Source organism: Carassius gibelio, chromosome B8 (genome assembly GCF_023724105.1).
Source record: "Carassius gibelio isolate Cgi1373 ecotype wild population from Czech Republic chromosome B8, carGib1.2-hapl.c, whole genome shotgun sequence".
NCBI lineage: Eukaryota > Metazoa > Chordata > Actinopteri > Cypriniformes > Cyprinidae > Carassius > Carassius gibelio.
Genome location: NC_068403.1, coordinates 22415996 through 22438482, shown reverse-complemented (window position 1 = coordinate 22438482; position 22487 = coordinate 22415996). Strand labels below are relative to the sequence as shown.

At 39.1% G+C, this 22487-nt stretch overlaps 1 protein-coding gene across 3 annotated transcripts; it reads left to right on the top strand.

Annotated features, from left to right (window-relative positions):
• Positions 1–404: 404 nt before the first annotated feature.
• Positions 405–16025, top strand: LOC127963620 (ubiquitin-associated protein 2-like). Of its 3 annotated transcripts, none has more exons than XM_052563625.1 (27): positions 405–517; positions 1517–1647; positions 1761–1838; positions 2947–3057; positions 3280–3424; positions 3579–3656; positions 5057–5117; positions 5219–5292; positions 5612–5664; positions 5751–5821; positions 6824–7010; positions 7699–7903; positions 8173–8408; positions 8887–9074; positions 9779–9923; positions 11587–11626; positions 11737–11857; positions 11955–12012; positions 12171–12354; positions 12484–12575; positions 12699–12749; positions 13361–13436; positions 13557–13910; positions 14219–14326; positions 14881–14942; positions 15024–15212; positions 15377–16025. In XM_052563625.1, exons 2-27 carry the CDS (start codon positions 1558–1560, stop codon positions 15455–15457), a joined length of 3138 nt encoding a protein of 1045 aa, XP_052419585.1. In that variant the 5' UTR covers positions 405–517; positions 1517–1557; the 3' UTR covers positions 15458–16025. The 3 variants fall into 3 exon arrangements, with proteins under 3 accessions (XP_052419585.1, XP_052419583.1, XP_052419584.1); XM_052563623.1 differs by having other exon boundaries at positions 5216–5292; XM_052563624.1 differs by having other exon boundaries at positions 468–578; positions 5216–5292.
• The last annotated feature ends 6462 nt before the right edge of the window (positions 16026–22487 follow it).

Genomic DNA, 22487 nt, shown 5'->3' with positions numbered 1-22487 from the left:
CAGTTCAAATAACTGGGAAATGATTCAGTGATTCTTTTACATCATCACGACGCCACTAAATGTATATGTATGAACATATTGTTGTTTATATACCGGTTTTATCTGTTGATGTGGTATCCTAGTCAAAGTTACCAGCATTGTGCCAGTGCAGCCATGGTTCAGCTAATAAAACATAACATCGTTTAGCATCTAAATATAATGTACATTTAAATTAAGACAAAACCCATTAGATCTAAATTATTTTACAGATCCTGTAATTAATAAAAATAAAATAGAGAAATGTTAATCAGAAACATTTTCTGTTGGTCTGTACTGTATATCTAATTTACGTGTATCCATAACCTAGTAGTAGATGCTATGCGAAAACGGCCAGGACCTTTAATTTAGAAATGTTTTTGGGGGGGCTTTTATATTGAAAAGCGGTTTGTCTGTTGTCGCGTGCTTCGCGCCGCTGTATGAGGAGGCGCGTGCGGTCAGTGGGCGGGTAAAAACACACAGCGTTGAGGGAGCGGAGAGGGTATGTCTGTGATGCAGAAAGACTGAAAACAAAGCCATTACCGTCGACTTGTAAAAAGAGCGTATGTTTCTATCTGGCCAATGATTAAATGTTGACTTTGCTCGATTTCGACACATTGTAAGCGGCAGATGAGTTGTGGTCTTATGACGGTTGTACGTAGCATTAGCAGCGGCGCGGCGCGGCGTGGTGCAGACCAAACAGTTAGCCGAGCGTGTTAGCATCTGCTTGTTTTTACTCCCGTCGAATCCAACTCTATCCGAAACTGACAGTAAATACGTGAATATGACGCAATTATATATTTCCACTTGAGCTAAAATGATATAATAACTCGTTTGAGTTTGTGTGACTGTTGGTACGGGCCATTTCACGGTTCTGTGTGTTTTTAGTTCGTCACGACGGTTGATATAACATGACGGTCGCAGCGAATTGAAACCGTTACCGCGGTTATTTTTATTCCGCTCTTAACTAAATTTTCCGTTGTTTAAAACGCATCGTGTTCCCTAACGTTACCTAGACAGCGTTTTTTGGCCGGACCGTACCCTCAGAATAACAAACTATGCGATCTAAGTAACGTTAGACGACTCAATAGTTTTTGAGTCTAAGCCCTTAAAGGAATGGACATTAAAATGCGGTTTGTTACTCCAATATCGTTTCCAGCATTTCTTTTTCACTGTCTTTTATTATTCCGTGAGCTGGCCCTTTAAGATCAGTGAGCTGTTTATATGTTGTTGCAGGCGTGTTTTTTTCTTCTTAATAGAAGAGGGGTTTGGGTGGGTGTGTAAGTGGACACTAGTCCAGACTATGTTTGCATGGCTATATTTAAGTGCTGGACAGATAGGGGGGTGATAGTTTTACATGAGAAGTACAGTGCTGAGAGTTAAATCAGCCACAGGCCTGCTGCACCTGTCACCAAACCCGTAGTGCACAAATGTCTAGGGAATATTTTTTTATAGTCTTGTGTGCGTGTGTAATAATTTGATTCTGTTTCTTCTCTTCCAGATTTTCTATTTTGTACATACATTATTTTGTATATACTGTTTATGATGACTTCAGTGGTCACTGATGCTGCCAGGGGCAATCGAGACAAAGCCCAAACCACACACACCTCACAGCCACAGAAACAGATACAGGTGAGACGTACACACACTCTTCATCAGTAAGTGTGCCATATGCATAAGCCGGAGGACCAGCGTATAATTGTGTGTTCTGAATATGGATTTGTAACCGTGTCATCGTTCTCTAGGCCACAGCCGAACAGATCCGACTCGCCCAGATGATTTACGACAAAAACGATGCAGATTTTGAGGGCAAAGTCCAGCAGGTGAGCAGAAGACAGCAACATTCAGTACTGAGAATGGAATTACAGAAGACAATATCAAATAATACATTTACTGTATAACACGTAATTTTACAGGTTTTGGCAAAATTTGGATGAATAAATCAAAAGTGGGGCTGTATTCATAATCAAATCGCAATATTTTGGTTTAAATTAACTTTAAAACTGTACCTATTTTATATATAATGTGTGATTGAGTATGTGTAGTAGACAAAACTAAAGGTTTATGCATTCAATTGATTACCATCATTTTTAATAATACATTTGTTAAATCATAAAACAATCCATTTAAATTAAAACAGACACAGAATGTAAGAAAAAAAAAAATCTATTGGATGCTTTTGTTAAATCGAATCAATTAAGCCGCTTTCACACTGCACGTCGGACCCGAAATATTTCCGGAACATTGTCGGGTCGCCTTCTGTGTGAAAGCAACCACGTCCCGGAATTGATTACCGAATTGAACCCGTGTCGGGGACCTAGTAACATTGGGGGGTTCGACCTGGGACGAGCGCTGTGTGAACAAAAGCCAGATCTAATTCCGTGTCGAAGTGATGACGCGCGTTATCACGCGACTCTCTTACCGGCTGTTCGATAACCTAATTTCCTTTAAATGAATCAGCAAAAAAAAAAGGTTAAGAATTTGTCTGTACACTTTTCTTTATTTTAAATCAGTTTAATGACTCTTAATGAATACATCAGAGTGGTTCTTCATTAACAGCAGTTGCTTTAATATTTTTTCAGTTAATCAATGTTATTTTTGTTTATTTTAGTTTCCCACAAATCCGTATAATTCCTGTCTGGTAGTCTTGACATCTGATCTAATTAGTCTTATGACTCGTTCTCAATAAATCACGTCTCATTCAATGAATCAAGGTTTTTGTGTTGTGTGCTTCATTCAGATTAATCCGTATAATCTCTGTCTGATGGATACATATTGAGAGCGAGTTTTGTTGTAATAAATTGTAGGCTTCTTGAATAAAATCATCAAAATGTTACAGAAGTACATTTTACCTTAAAATATAATAGAGCAATTTTGAATTTTGTTGTATCTTCAAGAGTTTGATTGCATTTGGTTGTGTTTGCGTCCCAGCTCATGGAGGTTACAGGCAAAAATCAGGACGAGTGTATGGTGGCACTTCATGACTGCAATGGGGACGTCATCAGGGCTATCAACTTCCTGCTGGAGGAGGTCACTGTCAAGGTACATGCTTGCTACCTAGTTGATCCTGTTTGACTCGTTTCTGATTCAGTGTCTTTTGTAATTGCATTAATTATGCAAGAAGAACTAGACTGAGTTGAAATAATGTTATGGAGCTTTTCCAGCTTTGCCAGCCTGCCAAACTAGTTATTAAGCTGCTAGAGGTATTTGAGGATAATATACCCATGATTCTGATTCTGTTGAATTATTCTCATGCTTGCACAGGACTCATGGGAGACAGTTGGCAAGAAGAAAAGTGTTGGAAAAGAAGGGACCGCTCCAGAGAGCAGGGAGAAGAGAGGAGAAAGGGAAGGCAGAGGCCGCGGGGGTCCAAACAGACGTGGCCGAGGGGCTAGCCACAACCAGGAAGGTGCGTCTTTCTGTGCGTTTGTGTGTACATGTCCTAACTTGCATGTATAGATTGTGTTTTTGTCTGAGGCAAGGTGTCCAGTTAGACAGCATAGTAATGTTCTCATGGTGATTGGGATCAAGTGAATAGGCATTCACATTTTTTTATTTTTTAGGGAGGTCGGAAGAGAACGGGTTTGATTCAGCTCCAGGAGAGAGAGGAGGAGACCGTGGGCGCAGAGGAAGAGGGAGAGGTCAGCGCATTATATGCACTCCAAGACATTACTGCTTACTAATACACTGCTGCCTCCAGAAGTGGTTTTTATGTTGGTTATCTGCATAAAAATGAGCAGTCCATTATTAAAAAAAAACACGTGGAAAACTAACACTACTGTTCAAAAGTTTGGGATTGGTAAGAGATTTGTGTGCTTGTGTTTTTGAAAGGTGTCTGTTGTGCTCACCCAAGGCTGCATTTATTTGACCAAACTACAGTAAAACAGTAAATATTGGGAAAAATTAATACAGTTATAAAGTAAATATTTTCTAGGTTAAATATATTTGAAAGCTGTATATTCAGCATCATTACTCCAGTCTTCAGTGTCACATGATCCTTCAGAAATCATTCTAACATGCTGATTTGCTGCTCAAGAAACATTTCTTGTTATCAGTGTTTTTACCCCCGATTGTTTTTTTTTTTTGAATGATTGCTTGATGAATAGAAAGTTTTAAAGAACAATATTCAAAAAATCTTCTTTAACAGTATAATAGTCTTTTCTGACACTTGTTTACATTCTCTCTTTTATTATTATTATTATTAATTCACTATCAAGATTCAATGATCAATTCATCATAAAAAGTGCCCCACATGACTCCAAGGGGTTAATAAACGCCTGAAGCGAAGCGATGCATTTGTGTGTAAAATATCCACATTTAAAACTTCTGCTAACTGTCGTATGTAATCGCGTACACTCTTGTTAGAATACGCTAGTCTCGTGAGAACCCAAGTTTTGTTTACAGCAAAGGAGAACCACGTAAAGAAGTGGATTGTTGTATAAAATTAGTTTAAGAACTGTTAATTGACAGGTTATTTGGGGAACCCAAAATGGTTCTTCTATTGCATTTTATTGGATATTTTTTGAAGCTTGATACAAGTTCTGCTATCTCAGACTGGGCAGGATGGGGCCTGTTCCTGTGCTGCTATTTGTGTCACTCTGAGCAATGTTTGTAGGGCATTAAATGTGACGAATGCGTTTAAAGTAGCTGCAACTCGAGAGGGGAAGCTGGGGAGGGAGGGAGCAAGAATAGGACCGGGAAGAGTCATCAGAAGGGCCTGTCTTCTGTCATATGGCTCTTAAAGAGGACATCACTTCCAGTTTTTAAATGAAGTTTAGTCGATTACAACTACATTTAATTTCATATGCAAGAACTTTGCTAATCGTAATTAAGGATATTTGCACAAAGCTGTCTTAAAGGTTCTGGAGAAAAAAGGTCAGGGAGAGGGAGTGAACTGGTCTAAGTGGCATGTCAAGATTATGAAATCTTGGAAAGGAAACCAATGAAAAGGCACAAGGAGTAGTAAATATTCATTTTTGGCTGAACCTCTCCTTTGTTTTCACTCGTTCTGATTGGTATTTATGCTGGTGTGTCGTCTCAGGTGTAGGAAGCCGAGGAAGAGGCAGAGGAGCTGGAATGAGCAGGTTCTCTCAGGGAATAGGGTAAGTGTTCACGCTTTTTTTCTTTCTAAACCATTCCAAAAAAAGAAGGTTCTTGGTCATTATTCTTACTTGGCCTCCATTGGTTTCTCTTTGACCAGTAGGACGTTTAACCCTGCTGACTGCACCGGCTCTGCTGAGGCAGGGGAGGCTGGAAATGAGACTACTGAAGGAGCAGGTGAGTGCTGTTTATTGATCCAGATCCTGATTTCTTTAATAGAGCAGAATCTGCTTCTCTAATACTTTTTACTTAATCATATCTGAAGCCATTTTCAGTGTAGTATAGATGTCAGATGAGCTGGTTTTCTGTAGTATTGATTTCATTCATGCGGCAGGCTCTGTATGGATGGAAACCCGAAATGCACTGATCCGATTTATGTAGTGCAGGTCATCCTCAAAACAAAAAGCACAGTGCAAAATCACTAACCAGCGATTATGCATTTCTTAATTTAGCCCTCTGCAAAAAAAAAAAGAAATTATTTCTCATGTGTTTTCAGGAGCCTGGAAGGACAGTGTGGATGATTGGGCGGCTGAAGACTGGAATGAAGATGTGAGTGACTTCATGAATGTTAAAATCAGTCTGGAAAACATGATCAAGAGATGTCAGTGTGTAACACTCGCTTCTCTATTTATCAGCTATCTGAGACCAAAGTGTTCACTGCTTCTTATGCGCTTGGCTCCAGGAACCTCGCGCAGCCTGGACAGGGGTGAGTGCTTCCTGTGCTTCAGCACTTTGCAGAACAGAGCTTAAAAATAAAGAAATTCAAAGAAGAATTTATTAATTAAAAGTAATTTCCTTAGAAATTTAACTTTAAAATAAATTTTACTGTGGCTTAAAATTCACAACTATAATAATAGTAAAATGTTTAACAAGTAAAATTGATCATTTGAAAAAAAATTTTTACTTTTAACTTGATTTAACATCAATTTATAATATTTAACTGCATTAACAGTTTGAAAAGTGTTTTTATTTTGTCGTAGTACATTACGTTTTTTCGTTTTTAAGTGGCACACCTAGGATTACAGTGGAATTACTTATCACTCTGTCAGACATATGTTATTACTTGTAAAACTTGTTTATAGTATTTTTAGATTGGTACCTTTCATATGAATTTCTTTCGAAGAGTTGTAAGTAGCTATTGACAACTCCTGATTTGTAAAGTTAGTCAACTATGAAACACATTAGTTACAGCTATATACAGTTCTAGAGAGCACGATGGTGTCATGTAGCTCAAGTCAGTGCGTTTTTTGCTTCATCATAAATGAATATAATTCAGCTATTAGGCTGCTCTACATTTAACAAAAGTGTCGTTCAGCTCATTTCAGTTTTTATCCAATATTGTCAGTATTGCAAGCTAGTGATTAAACTGCTCTGTATTACATCTTCAGCAAGCAGTGAAGAGCATGTTTAGACAGATCTGTCTACCTGAGTGCTCCAAAATATTTGGCATGCATTCAGGTATGATTCCCCTCCCTGCCTTGTTAATGTTTGACTCATGTTTAGCAATTGAAGTCAAAAAACAAACAGCCTTACAACTGCAGAGACAGATTAGCAGGCATATGTAGGTGCACTCCTGGAACATCCTCACTTCATGCTTCCTGTGTTGTGGAAGCAATAGGGCAGAACTTCATCAAAAATGTATTTGATGTTTTGCATCCTAGAGCAAAGACCTCTTGTAGTGGTCTGAAAGTGTATCTCTGTTCCTCAGGATGGATCTGGGCTCTCTGTTGCCTAAGGTGGCTGAGGGCGACTCTGAGCTTGCCGGATTGGAGCCGTCATGCCCTGATACTCTCACCCAGAGCCTGGTGTTCACCAACTCTCAGCAGCACACCACCCGAACACACACACACAGCTACGCATCTGCTGCTGCTGGCACTTATGCACATGCCGCATCGGTGAGAAGCACACACATACTGGCACTGAGTACCTCAGCACTGGACTCTGCACCCAGATTTATAGAGCCAGATTCACTTTCAGTTTCTTATTTTTTTTCTTAATTTTATGAGTACCTTTTATTCAACAAGGTTGCCTTAAATTGCTAAAAAGTGAAATTCCTTTTAACTGATAAAGGTGACAGTGATAATTGACTATTTATAAATCGATTTCTAATAAAAGCTGTCCATTTGAATCTTCTATTTAAAAAAAAAAATAATTGTATATAATGATATTTTTTTCCAAAGCCTTGGTGAGCATAAGAGACTTCATTCCAACACCAAACTTTTACAAAAAAATTGACACAAGCTGTCACTGTCCCTTTAAATGAGCTTTGTGACATTGTAAACCGATAACTTCAAATTAGAGGATAAAGTTAAATATGCAATTTTAGCTAATAAACTACAGAAACTACTAATAAATCATACAGTCTGCATCACTTACTACATAGCATTCCAGTTACTGTATAGTTTTTATGAAATGTCAAAAGTACCTGTACTTGGGTACAAAGATGGCACTTAAGTCTCAAACTTGATAAAACAAATACACTTTTGCTGTTATATAAAATTGGTATCGTGAGTCATATAATTTACTAACACTACAGTTGAGTACTAACAAGTTGGAATCGTGACAACCCTGTTTTCCTTCTAGTCCATGCTGGGATCCAGGCTTCCCCAGAACGATGTACAGAAGATGGAGCCAATCAGCACACCCCGAATCGCCCCTTTGTCCAATCAGTTTTCAGGTGCACTGGGTAATGGCACTGCATCTGTTGAATTTACTGCTCCGGTGCCTGTCGAAACTACCCCTGTGACCCTGAATGAACCCAAGGAGACCCCTGTTACAACATCTCTCTGTAAGTACTATGCATGCACACTGGGGTACGTTTCCCAAAAGCAACTATAGTCACAAGTTCCATCGTTGCCAATAAAATTCCGTTGCGCTAACAACCATAGTTAGCTAACGATGCTTTTGGGGAACGTGAAGTGCACATGCAACTGGAGGTCATTGGCCATTGCATCATGTCTTATAATCAGTGTGGTTTAACACGTCCCCAGCACACACTTTTACATTTTGAACCAGGTTTGACAGAGACTCGTTAGTATATGTCTTTTCTGTCTTTAGTGGACCTGAAGCCTCAGCCTGACCCGTCCCCCATCCTCGGTCGTCTGACCCAACATCAGAATGCAGCACTCCAGTCGGACCTGCCGGCTCAGGCCCGAGACCCTGCTCCACTTCCCCCATACGATGGGCCTTCTCCGACACTGAAACACCTCTGTGAGCCGGTCATCACCACGACAGAGCCGCCACATCCCAGAACCATCAGACCACAGAGACGGAGAGCGCCACCTCCCTCTAAGGTGATAAAATCCCCTATAGCCCCTTTTATTGTTACTCCGTGAGTTCTGTTGTGAATGTATGCAAGCATATTCATATTCACTAAATGCAATAAAAAAATGAGTATTGAATCCAGAATCGAATCGCATTTTGTGTAGTGACAGACACCACAATTTTGGTTGTTTGTTTTAAATCATAAAACACAAAATCGAGAAATTTAAACTGTCAAAACCGCTGTGGGATATGTACAAAAGACATTTAGTAGTTTTGTTAAAATTGTAGGAAATTATTAAAGCGTTATTATAAGTTATTATACTTATTATACTTTTTAAGTTATTAAAATGTAATTAAACCATTAAAAAACTAAATCCAGAAAAATTAAAACCCTGTATAATTGGGGAAAACTAAAACTAGTTTCATAACGACCTGCTTTCCTCAGTTGTATTAGTCTAATTACTTTTTGATCTTAATTTACAAATAAATATGTGTTTGGTTTGCCAGATCCCCTCTTCAGCAGTAGAGATGCCCGGCTCTGCTGACGTGTCCGGGCTGAATGTGCAGTTTGGTGCACTGGATTTTGGATCTGAATCCACTGTGGAGAATCTCAACCAATCAGAAAGTAGATATCAGGAGCCTGCGGCTGCTGCTCAAACCCAGAGCAGCCTGTACTCCAAATCCACTGCCATCAGGTCTGTCTGTCCACCTGGTTGTCTTTCCTTTATACAGCTTTACAAGATCTTTATAGGGATATTTCACCCAAAAATAAAAACTATTTGCTCACGTTGATCCAAATGTTTTCTGAAGAGACATGACTGCGTTATATAATTTAAAAAAGATTTAATTTAGGCCTTTATTCACATATAAACATTAATCAGCGTGCACACGCTTACAAGGCCTACACTTGCAGGCTTGATTAGGTTTGGGTATCGAGAACCGGGGATTTGATAAGACCCGTGCTTTTCAAGATTCCTGCATTCACAATTTAATGGGGTTTTTAAAACATTAAAGAGCAAGAAGGGAAAGAACTTAAGTGCCGTTTCTCGTGCCGTGCACACATCTGGCGCACGAGCACAGAGAATCATGATCCCAGTGCAGTTTTCAGGCCTATGTCCGTTCTCGAACCGTTCTGTGCACTTCCACAACAGAAAAGGACTTCTCTTTTTTACATCTCGCGACCAATGTGCACAAAACTACTGAAATATTCTACTCATAAACGTAGCTGTTTTTATATTTTTGAGTAAATTTTTTTTTTGGAGGAATATATTCCTTTACGTTATGTAAATACATTATTTTGTTTGAAATCAACATTGGCACAAATCCTACTGCTAAAACTCAGGACATTCCACAAACATATAACTTTAATGTATTTCTTATCTTATTTTTCTTGTTTTAGTGAGTCTCTAGGTGGCTTGCCTCAAGCAGTAATGGAGTCCAGTTACCCATCAGCCTCTCTTGTTTTACCGAGCACTACTGCCCCTCCTGTCTTGGCTCCACCCTCAGCTAGCAGAGCGGATTCATCTGCGACCTCCACTCTCAGTGTAAGACCAAAATTCATCACATTTACCATTTCAAAGGGGAAAATGTCCTCATGATCAGTTACTTAGTTGCAGATTTTGCTCATTGTCAAGTTGGCTACTTTGACCAATAGTAAGCAGCTTGCTCTGTAAGTGATATCTGTGTGAGTGGTGCTTCATGCATACTGAAGCTCTTAACGCTGACCCTTTTTCACCTGCACCTTAATTAGGTTAGCTTGGTCCAAACTATCGGGAAAACAGAGCTGAACTGATTTTGTTCAGGGTTCCTGTTTAGAATTTTGATATTTTTCATCTTTGGGTATTCTTGCCAATACTGATTATTTTCTTTTATTATAAATTTATGATTTTTATTTTATTTTTATTTTTTTATTTTTAAATCCTTTTTGTAAATATTTTATGATTCAAGTAAACTGAAACCAAAAGAAATAAAATTGATTTGGAAAAATATATATATTTTTTTTATTTCACCTAGTTGACAAGGCATTTGTCACTTTAATTTAGTGTACCTTGATGTACTAAATAACTAAAACTAATATAAAGATTAAAGGGGTAATATGATGTGATTTCAGTTTGTCCTTTCTCTTTGGAGTGTTCTCCAATCTATTGCTGCATGAAGTAGATCTGTAAAGTTGCAAAGACTAAAGTCTCAGATCCAAAGAGATATTCTTTATCGAAGTTAAGACTCTGCCACGCCCCCTAAAAACAGCTCATTCAAACACGCCCCACATTACTACGTCACTATGTGGAAATATTTGCATAATGCTGCCCAAATATTCACACAAAGAAGGCGTTTCAGTAACCGCAGTTAGTGTTTAAGTCACGTCAGGGAGATGCTGTGTGTATCTACACAAAAGCAAAATCACTTTATTTGGCCTTCAGAAAGTAGATGCATTTAGGAATCTTTAAGGTTACTTACAACAGAACAGCAACAGATTTTATGGACGACCTTTTCGTGAATCTAGGAGAGGAGGTCATTCTGACTTTGTTACAACAATCTGGTGCTTCTGAATCCGCTACTGTAAATGTTTTATTAGTTTAAATATTTGCTATTCACTGTTCATGTGTATGCGAGAGAGAGAGCGAGAGAGGGTCATACAGCAGAGTCAGCTGTCTTAACCGTCTGTGGCTTGTGTACTTCAAACACATTCAATCTTCATCACTGTGTCTGTCACGTGACTCTGTTCCTCTTTCAAGCTTGAACTGATGGTAAATCTAAGGACATTATTAACTGTGCCAATCACAATGCACTTGTTCTCTTGGCCAATCAGAGCAGACTGCACTTGTCAGAAGGAGGGACTTTGTAGAAAACAATGTGTTTGAGAGAGGTGGGCATAGAGGACCTACAATAATGTAAAGTATTTGAAAGATATGTTTTTTAACATTAAAGCATGTCAACATTGTTACACCAAATAATGTTTTTTTTTTTTTTAAAGCCTCATATGACCCCTTTAATAAAACCAATATAAGCATGTATATAAAAAAACAAACTTTAAAATGGAAACAAGAGCTAAATAAAAAAACTTATTCAAAATATTAATAAGAACTATAATGGTATCTCGGTGATCCTAGCATAAAATGATATTTTTCATCCCTATAACTTCATTGGTATGATACAGTCAAATATTAGTTTAGCTAATAGCTGAATCTGTTTATTTTTTCCCCACAGAATGGATTCAGTGAAATGAGGGTGTCCAGCGCACAGGAAGGTAAATGAGTTCTGTTTTAACAGGCTTGCCATTTATACCTGAACTTTCTTTGCTAGGTGAATTTGTAGCATAGGCCACACGTTACATTTTTTGTTGTGCTGTATCTGCAGCTGCTCCGTCCAGCACCCCTCAGCCCGTATCCACCGCCCTGTCCACAGAGAACAGCTTGTCATCTTCCTCCTCTTCAACAGCAGCGCCTGTCCTGAGCACAGCTCTTCCATCACTTAGCAGGTACCACTGACCACAGCTTTCCAATTTCAGTCTCATTACATATTCATGAGAAGCAGACAGTCTCCTTACGGTCTTATCGATGCTTGTTTTCTCTCAGTCACGTGAGCAGCGTTAACTCTCCTGGATCTTCTGCACCCACCAGCTCTTCCCTGAGCGTAAGTGTCCTGTGAGGCTCCTCCCATTTCCAGTTTCTCTTCTCCGCTTCCTCACTTTAGTATTTCACTCTTTGCCTGAGCTTCTCTATTTGAGAGCTTTATAACATGGATAAGTGGGACTGGATCAGGGTTAAGTTGAATTGAAATGCTTCTCTCAGACACAGATGGGTGCTGACTTGAGCATGAGCCTGTCCACGTACTCTGGCTCTGTGTCCAGCTCGACGGTCAACTCCAGCGGCCTGAGCGCTGTAACCCAGAGCCTGGCCGCTAACGGCGCATCCGCTCCCTCTGCTGTCCGTTCTGCACCGCTGCAGACCAACATCACACCCTCCAACACCTCTGGTCAGTCGCAAAAACACCCACTGCGTGATTATAGTGATGCAGCAGAGTTGGACCGATTTTTACTATAACTGTCCATCTGTAAATAGCATTTTCTTGTTTCCAATGATTTATTTTTTTCTATATCTTCAGGTAAAGCTCCTCCTAACCTAGCTCAAGGAGTACCGCCGCTGCTGGCCAGTCAGTATATCATGGGTCCTGGTGGCCTCCTTCCTGCTTATCCGGTTAGTGAATGGATGATCTGCTCTCAGATAGAGGAAGCCAAATTTATAAATATATATACACTCACATTATTATTTAGTTTTTGTACACATTTTTGATCTTTCTATGTCTTCTCCTCCCTAAAGCCAATCTATGGATATGAGGATCTTCAGATGATGCAGTCCCGCCTGCCCATGGTAACCATTTCTTAGTCAACAGCTTGTTTTCACACACTTTTGACAGGCTGCAGATTTTAGGGAATAAAAACACAATTGCTGCTTTTCTTGATTTAAGATATAATATATATTTTTTTTTAACCTCCAAGATCACTGTGCTTGTTTGCGGTACACAATTTGGGCAAAAATGTTTTTTTTTATATCTATATGACTAATAAAATTGTTATTTTTATGTAACATTTACTATTTAGATATTTTGCTGTAAAAAAAAAGTATTTGAAGAAATGTTTCTCTGTTTTTACAGTATAGCTGTAAAATTGTCTATTGATTTTTAAGCCTTAAACTTTTATGGCAGAATCTGCAACGAGCCGTTAAAGCTTCTCTTTGGTTGACCGTGTCTGTTTTGAAAGTACTTTTTTATTATAAGTACGGGAAGATGATGCATGTTCTGTTCCCTAAAGCATATTTATAACTCAAGCGCATGCAGAGATTTGATGCGGAGGAGCTTTTACCGCTATGTTAATATAATATATTGACTAAATGATGTCAGTGTTTATTTTTGGATGACATGTCCCTTAATATTTATTTCTCATATATTAATTGAATTATTTCTGGGTGACATTTCTCTGTAGGATTATTATGGCATGGCTTTCCCTGGTACAGCGCTAGCTGGCAGAGATGGAGGATTAGCAAACAATCCTTACTCCGGTAAGCAGCCATCATTGTTGTTGTTGTTATTAAAGCACAAAGATTGTTACGCTTGTGCAAATAGGACAATCCAGTATCATTCAGTCTAAAAGACTGTTCTGTATTGTCTTGCTTGTACAGGTGAGCCTACCAAATTTGGCCGCAGCGACTCAAACTCCCCAGCCCCTGCCACCAGTCTCTCCTCAGTGCCCCCCTCACAGTCTCAACAAAGTGCTGTCCCCCCTCATAATCAAGGGCCGCAGAACCCAGGTCAAGCCCAGCAGGGTCAGACCCAGGCCTTCCTCAACCCCCCTCTGCCTCCAGGTTATGGCTACACCAGCCTGCCCTACTACCCCGGGGTGCCGGGAATGCCCAGTGCCTTCCAGTACGGCCCCGCTGTCTTCATGCCTCCAGCGTCCACAAAGCAGCACAACATGGGCCCGTCCAGCCAGTACCAACACCAGACCGGATACAGCCAGCACACGTATGGCGCAGGTACATAAAATGCATAGAAAACTTCAGTTGCCATTTGACGATTTTTAAATGCAAAGCTTTGTTTATTTTTTATTTATTTTGTTTAATTTGGACGGCAAAATGTATAATGCAATACAATGATGATTAAAAGATAAACATTCCTAAAAAGCCTTACGGATCAGGTACTGTACCCAGTGGAAAACCCCCCCAAAAGTGAACCGTTCCACACAGTGGAAAAACGCCAATATTTGATTTTGAGTGTCCTGAAGTGTTAATCGTTGGGGCTATAAAATGGACTTTTTTTTATTTGAAATCTCTTCTGTCCTAAGGTTATGATGAGTTGTCCCAGGCTCATGCTGGAGGAGATTATGGGAAAGGAGGATATGGAGGAAGCTCCCAGTCCCAGGCCAAAGCAGTCACCAACAGCTCGGGAAAAGGTAGATTTTGCGCTCACGATTTATGCACAGATGTTGTTGCTTTTAGGGTTGCAACTAGCAATTACTGCTTTGAAGTGGCGTGACTCCTGATTGTTTTCCATGCACAGTGTGGAAATGTAATTGATACATTTTTCATCATCAGCTTTGATTAGTTTGATTCAGTAGGATATGGAGTGCTGTTGAAATAAGTCTTGAAACCTGGAAAGAAGCATTTTTTTTTCCTCTCCTTTGGTGGTGTTTGGTTATAGTATAAGAAGCGTTTTATTACTTTGGGTTGTATTTAGGCTCCAAATTCGTAGGTTTTTAATTTGTGTACTAAATTATAATAGATATTAATCACAGAGCTTATTTTATGCAGTAAACCCAATATGATTTTCCACTGGCTTTTGGGTTTTGTTGAGGGAACTGGGGTCATGCTAACTTCTGGTTTAGCCTCAAGTCATCTCTGCAGTGCTCTGGAAAAGCTTCCTAATCAGACTAATAACTGTAGAGAGCTTGCAGATGTGTTGAATAAAGTCAAATTTAAGATGTCTTCATTTGAACCCTTTTCTTAGTACCAGGACTGTCTGGATCTGCGAGTTCAGAGCTCACTGGAACGGTGTACAGCAAGAGCCAGGTGAGCGTCACGTTTCTGCTCAGTCATCACAATACATCTATGCTATGTATTCATCTCATTTCTCTTCTCTGACCCTTCCAGTCGTTTGACAAGCAGGGTTTCCCCACGGCAGGCGGCCCTGCGTTCAGCCTGCCCTCAGCTCTGGGAGGAACCGGGCCGCTTAACCCCGCAGGTGCCCCCGGATACGCCCCCGCACCCTTCCTTCACATCCTGCCCCATCAGCAGCCCCCCTCACAGTTACTGCACCACCACATGGCTCAAGACACACAGGTACATCACGTCTACAACAATTCACACATCATTCTTAATTACAATAGGTTCCTTATTAGTTAAGGTTTCTCAGCTAAATGTTTGATTGTTAATGATTTGCATATTGAATAATAGGATCTAGCGGGCTTTATAGGGTTAATGCTGAATCTTTTTGTCATCTGCAGGGCCAACGCAGTCAGTCCAACAGCATGCAGAAGAGTCAGGGCAAATCCAACTACAGCAGCTCTCCATACTGGGCTAACTGAACACACCGGGTCTACAGTTACCCACATAAACACCCCAATCTGTGTCCACACTGTCCCGCCTCCAACATGAATGCACACTCGCACAAACACACGCCGTATCAGTTCTCCCCCGTCCCCCTCCTCCAACATCCTCCTCTGCTTTTTTCCTTCTCTGAATTAGGTTTTTCATGTAAGATATTTATGTAAGTATTTATATATACTGTAAATGTTAAGAAGCCGAACAAAAGATGTGGTCGCTCCATTTTATTTTTTTGAAGGACTTTTTTTTTTTTTGATTTACTTTTTAAAAACTGCAGAGATGTAGCAAAAAAATTAAAAGGAAAAGCATTTTGAGGAAAACTACGGAGACACTGCAGTGAGACCTAGAGCACTGATGGTGGAGGAGGGTGAACGTCTCGAGGGGCTTCACAAGCATCGAGCGCACCATTCCTGACTCTTCCTATGGATTGTTCTCCCATACAATGGTTCCGAAATTGATTTCTGTCGCCTGAAAGAAAGGAAAAACAGCCCATACGTTTTATATTTTACTCTTGTTGCCCTCTGAATAAAGGTTCTGAGCTATTCACCATGTTGTGTGTCTTTTATTTGCTGTGCTGCTGGTGACAGTTTTTAGATTCATTAAAATGTTAGTGGAGTTTTTAAGTATCGAATTGCTTGGTTTTACCAAAATTCCATTTTAAGTTACGTTTTACCATTGTTTGTCATTTTATATGAAATGTAGTTTTCTACATTTGAAAATATTTACTTGAAATATGCTGTTTGATTGCAAGTTCGAACTTGAAATAATTTTTGCCATTTTAGTATCCAGAAAAGCTGTTTTCAAATATTTATTTTAAATATAATTTGTGCGTCTTTTAAAAGTTATTTATAATAATCCATGAAAAAAAAGAACAAAGGTAAAATTCTATATTGTTTCGAATTTGCTAATGTATTATAGAATTTTAGAATTTTATTTTTACTTTGTTCTTTTTTTAACTGCTTTTATAATGGGGGTATACTCTTATTTCTGTCCAATTGTTTATTTTATTTTTTTAAAGTCTAATGTAGGACTTTTCATTGTCTAAGTCATTGTTTTGTGTCCTGGGTTGTGAAAAGATCAAACGGGCATCAAGGTTAAACTAAATAAGTACATCTCACCAACATCTCCTTAATGGATTTACAGTTGCTGTTTTTTTTTTCTGTAATTATGACAATGCTGATTATTTGTTATTAGTAGAAAGTGGACGTGTTGATTCATTAAACATATAAGTACATCTTTAAAAAAAAAAAAAGTTTAATCGAAACATGACTACAGATGTGTGTTTCAGCAGAGTGCTGTTAGTGTCCGTCACCGCAGTGCTCGTAATATGGTTCTGAACACTAGAGGGCGCCAGCAGCAGTGTTAGTGTTCTGAAGCGGTGAGCTGTAACCTAGTTTTCACTCTGCTTAATGTTTAGTGTGAGATGGCAACATATTGTAGTAAAATATGTATAACTATGTAAACACAATATGTTCACAAAGTTTAGAAAGGGCACATAATTAAGCGATATGTGTGCAGCGGACTGACTATAATAACAATAAATTAAAGCCTTGTGCTTTCTTACAAAACATTTACTGCATAATAAAAAATTTTACACAAATGTGACCCTGGACCACAAAACCATTGATAATGGTCATCTATTTTTTTTTTTTTTTTTTTTTTTTTTTTACTGAGGTTTATGCATCATCTGAAAGTTGAATAAATAAGCTTTCCATTGATGTAGGGCTATGGTTTGTTAGGATAGGACAGCTTTTGGCTGAGATGCAACTATTTGAACATTTGGAATCTGAGGGTGTGAAAAAAATACAAATCTAAATATAGAGGAAATCACGTTTAAAGTTTCCAAATGAGGGCCTTGGTAATGCATATTGCTAATCGAAATTAAGTTTTGATATTTATGATAGGAAATTTACAAAATATCTTAATGAAACATGATCTTTGCTTAATATCCTCATGATTTTTGGCATGAAAGAAAATGTTATAATTTTGACCCATACAATGTATTTTTGCCTATTGCTACAAATATGCTCTTGCTAGCCTACTTATGACTGGTTTTGTGGTCCAGGGTCACAAATGATCATTTAAGCATTATTTTTAAGCAAATTAATTACATGGAATCCTACCAATAGCTTACAGGCTTATCCTTGAAATAACAGAACTTTGTGAAGAAATAAACCATTGACAGTCATGTCATAGATGTTACTTTACTGGAACACTGTTCTGACCAATCAGAAACCAGGAATGGAACTACATTACACATTTCTGTAAACATACGTTACTTTTTAGATTGTTAGCCAAGAGTTAGTAAATTATTTGATAAATCTTTTTTTTTGAGTAACTGTCCCTTTAAATTCTATATGATTGTTTTAAAAGAGTAGCAGCAATGAATTGATTTTCTTCATCATACAATGACCTTCTGAAGATAATGCAGTCTTCATGGCACACACATCTACATATATAGGGCCGGCCTGCAGTGTTAATTACTCTGATGCAGTGAGGCTTTGCATTAATTGATGTAGTGTTTGCATTAATTTACTTTGCTATAGCATGAGATTGTCTGTCAGCTGAATAGCTGGCTGGCTCCAAATAATAGTTTCTCTGTGTGTGTGTGTGTGTGCGTGCATATAGAGGGAAAATGTTACTAAGAATGAAGTTGTGTGTCATCCATGCTCTGATTTGCTGAGAATAACAATGCTCTCCTGCCAGTGAGATCAGTGAGGGGCTCCCACATTGCCATCAGGGCCACAGAGCCCTTTTTGTGTTGCTGCTGCGTGTTTTCTGGCTGCCTGTCTCTCTCACATATGCAGGTCAATGGGCCCAGCCTGTGTGATGTTTGACTACTGTCTCTTTCATTTCCATCAGCATTTAGCACGTAAAATCCTCCCTGCCAAAAATGTAATTTAGAGAAGCTATCAAGTAATATAGTCTTGCCTGCATCAACCAGTCAAATCATTTTACATGCTGCCGCCCTACTTCTCTTATTGCATTTGGTGAGCAAGTGCACAAATGAATAAATGGGCTTTATGCATTAGCCATTGAACTCTTTGTTAGGTGGTCTGAGGAGCTACATGGTGTCCGACCATGTGAAAATTTTTCAGTGACATTAAAGAGGGCTTATGGGAAGAATTCAATTCTTAGCATTTTCAAATTCGCTGAATTCGCTGCCAGTGTTGACAGGTCTGTGGATTTGCCATGAAGTGGGACACTTTTACACTGTTGCGTGCACTGTTTTTCATGTCATGGGTTAAAGCAACTCCCATAACATGATATTTAGCCACTGTAATGCAAATTTTACCAGGGGAGTCCCACCAAAGATATGTGTATTTTACCCCTCAGAACAATTTTTTTTTACTGTTACAGGACTTTTGAACAGATTTTGAAACACTCATATTCTTGAGAGAAAACTAGGAATCATACTAAACTGATTACCACACACTAATGGTGTGTGTACACCAAAAGCGAATCTTAATATTTCGTAAGTAGATTAGTACACACAAAGTCAATACAAAGACATGGAAAAAAGCAAATGTGCCAGGCGACGTTAATGATGTGAATTGGGTAACGCGTTTGCCTCGAACATGCAATATTATTCACCTCAATTGAATCTTAAGTGCAAGTTGAAATTTTTTTACTCAAATGGAAAATTTGTATGAAGCGTTGTCAAGACAATCAGAAAAGAGATTATTGACACTGATCGATTGCATCAGAAAAACGTATCAAAGAGGCTAAAACTATATTATTTTTGAGCGAAAAACATTGCGTGAGTAATTTAAAGCAAGTAACGCGATGCAAATCATCACTTTGCATTTGGTGGCACACCCCTAAGGCCACATGTACACCTAAACGCTAGTGTATTTTTTCAATTGTTTTCAATCGGAGCGGCAATTTGTTTAAAACGAAGAGGTGACGAGGCACTGAGCTTCTATTTTATGCGTTAATCGTTTTTTTCTCAGCGCTGAGAACTGAAGAATGTTCAACTGTGGTTAAAACACAGCACTAAGCACACTTTTTACTTAATTAACCAATCACAGTGGAGGAGGGGCAGGACTAATACTTCACCAACCGTCACTACCTGCTTGTAGAAGTTAATATTGCTTGTCTCCGAGTATTCATATCTTCACCAGTTGGAAATTCCCAGACTACCACAATATTGTTATGAAAATAATGCTTTTAAACATTTATTTCACAATGGGCCTGCCATGCTACTTTAGCAATATTCCAAATCATAGCAAGCAAAGCAGAAGGGATCACAGCTATCTGTTTTCAGCAAAGTGCCTGGCATTTTTAGCTGGCCATTGTATGTGTGCAAGACTGCAAGTGCACATGAAGTATGCTATTGGGGACAGGGCCTATACACTATATATGTGTACTCAATATGTGCACTATATGTGTGCAGTAGTGTATGAATTGTATCAATTATGTAATTGATAGATCAGTGGCGTGAATGCACTACTTGCAGCACTATTGATACAAAATGGCATAGAATAGTATGCAAACTAGGACACACCTTATGTGTCTAAAATAGTCCCAAAATATCAAGCACACTTGATGACCTCTTACTTGATTGAAGCTATAAGTCTATGCCCGGTAATCTTTATGCAATTTTCTGCTAAATTTGTCAACTGAAACCTGGACACTGGCTCTTGGCAACGTAGATACACCCAGATTGCAAATCAAGGGAAAATCTTGCACAAAAGTTGTATTGTGCATCCCCGCATTGACTTTTGCTTACTTTGTTTTACTGAAACGTTGTTTGAAAATGCAGCTTTATTCTGTCTTCTTAGACCCCCCATTTTTATTTTGACTGGCTCTTTGGGTTCAAGCCTTAATTAGGGAGGTCAGACACCTCAAACCCCCATAATTCGCACCCTGGGTTAATAATTATCCAGTGATTTCCGCACATTACGTTTGTTTACTCAGCTCTGAAAGGCTTAATTGCAGCAGAAGGAATGCACGCTGGTAACTGTTCTCAGAGAGAGACACTTGAAGGGGGGCGACTCGGGCTCGCAGGGTAATGGCTGTCAAGCGGAATTTGCGGCCCCCGGTAGAGAAGCGACGCTCTGAATGGGGTTGTCCGCTACCTCCGTGAGCTGGGTACATGATTGCGCTCTCAAATCTCCGCATGTTCCCTTCTTTATTCCTCCTCCCTCGGTGCTTTAAATTGCAATCCTGCTCTCGCACTCAATGGGTGTTCACGGGGTGTTTTCGCCCCCTTTCATCTCGTTTATAAGGACCGTGAGATATTCTTGTCCCTCGTCTGTTGTCGGATTTGACAGCGGCTCCATTCACGGAGAAATTGGCCGTAATTAGTGCAATTATGCTGATTCGCACTTGTACTGCAAACGGAACAGAGCGCGAGGGATAACCAAAACAAAGATCAATCAATCATGACGTGAATGAGAGCGACGCGTAACGCTCGCCACATAATGATGCCATCAAAAGTATGTCTGGTGACGAGCCGATGCGACTGTGAGAGGAATAATTATAAGCAGCCTTAGACCTAGAAGTCACAAGTTTATGAACAAATGGACTCGAGGTACACAAAAAGCCACACAAGGTGTTTCTTCAAGAACAAGTTGGTTCCAGAAGCACAGAAAAAGTTTTTATTCCTTTAAATGACTGATGCTGATTCAGCTGTCATGCTGATATTCTGTAGACCTAAATGTGTTGTTGCTTTAAATATATAGTTTATGCATATAATATTACTATAAGTGTGCTTCAGCTATGTTGTGTGCTGTTTTAAATGGGTGGATTACATTTGGTGGTCAATGTTTTTGACCACCAAATGCTCGAAAAAAAAAATCATTGTGAAAGTGATTCCAATTATTTTATTCATCTGTGTCGTTATGGTTAAATCTGGTGTGGACTTTCCTATTCTCGTAGAATTATAACGATTATTAATACTTTGTAGTTATCATCTTGGGTACAAATAAATATAGCTAGGCCTATAATGATAACTATTAGCATCTAAACAATAAAATTATTTTCTTTTTTACACACGCACTGCAGTGCTTTTGTCATTTTAAATGCCCTTCTTTAAAAGGGTAATATGATGCGATTTCAAGTTTTCCTTTCTCTTTGGAGTGTTACAAGCTCTTGGTGCATAAAGAAGATCTGTAAAGTTGCAAAGACTAAAGTCTCAAATCCAAATCCAAATCCATTTTTTCAAAGTTACGCGTCAACCATTACCTAAAATGGTTCATTCTAACACGCCCCCAACATGTCTATGTCATGATGTGGGAAGATTTGCATAACGCCTCCCAGATGAAAAAAGGCATAACTTTTATTCTATCTGTTGCCGCCGCCACAATCTTGTGGAGATTCTGTATGTTTCCTTGTGAGAGCGAAACTATAGACCCCTTAATCGCCTACGTCACTGTGACGTCACCGCTCTAGCTGGAGGCAAAACATAAGGCAGAACTCATAGCAGGTGCGCTAAAAGTGTGAGGTTTTGACTTTAAAATGTCTTCTTGTTGGGTTTTTGGCTGACAGAATAGAAGGAACAGCACTTTTGTTTCAAAACTAAAGTTTTACCGGATCCCGGCAGACATTCCTTCACAGAAATCAAGAAGACAATTGTGGTTGAATGTACAGACTGGACGGAGATGATCATAAATAATGCTCATGTTTGCAGTGACTGTACATATTCGGACAGTTCCGAACCTTCTTCTGCATCGATGTTTAATAAATCCCTCCTAAAACGTGCAAGCTTACGCTTGTCAGCATTGCGTCCGCGCCTCTTTTTGATGTTGAATAGAAATTACACCTTCAGTCTTCGTGTGAAGATGTGGGCGGCGTTAAGCAAATCTTCCCACATCATGACATAGAGATGTGGGGGCGTGTTAGAATGAGCCATTTTAGGTAGCTAGTGGTAGACTCCTAACTTTGATAAAAAATATCTCTTTGGATTTGAGATTTCAGTCTTTGCAACTTTACAGATCTTCTTTATGCACCAAGAGCTTGTAACACTCCAAAGAGAAAGGAAAAATTGAAATCGCATCATATGTTTCC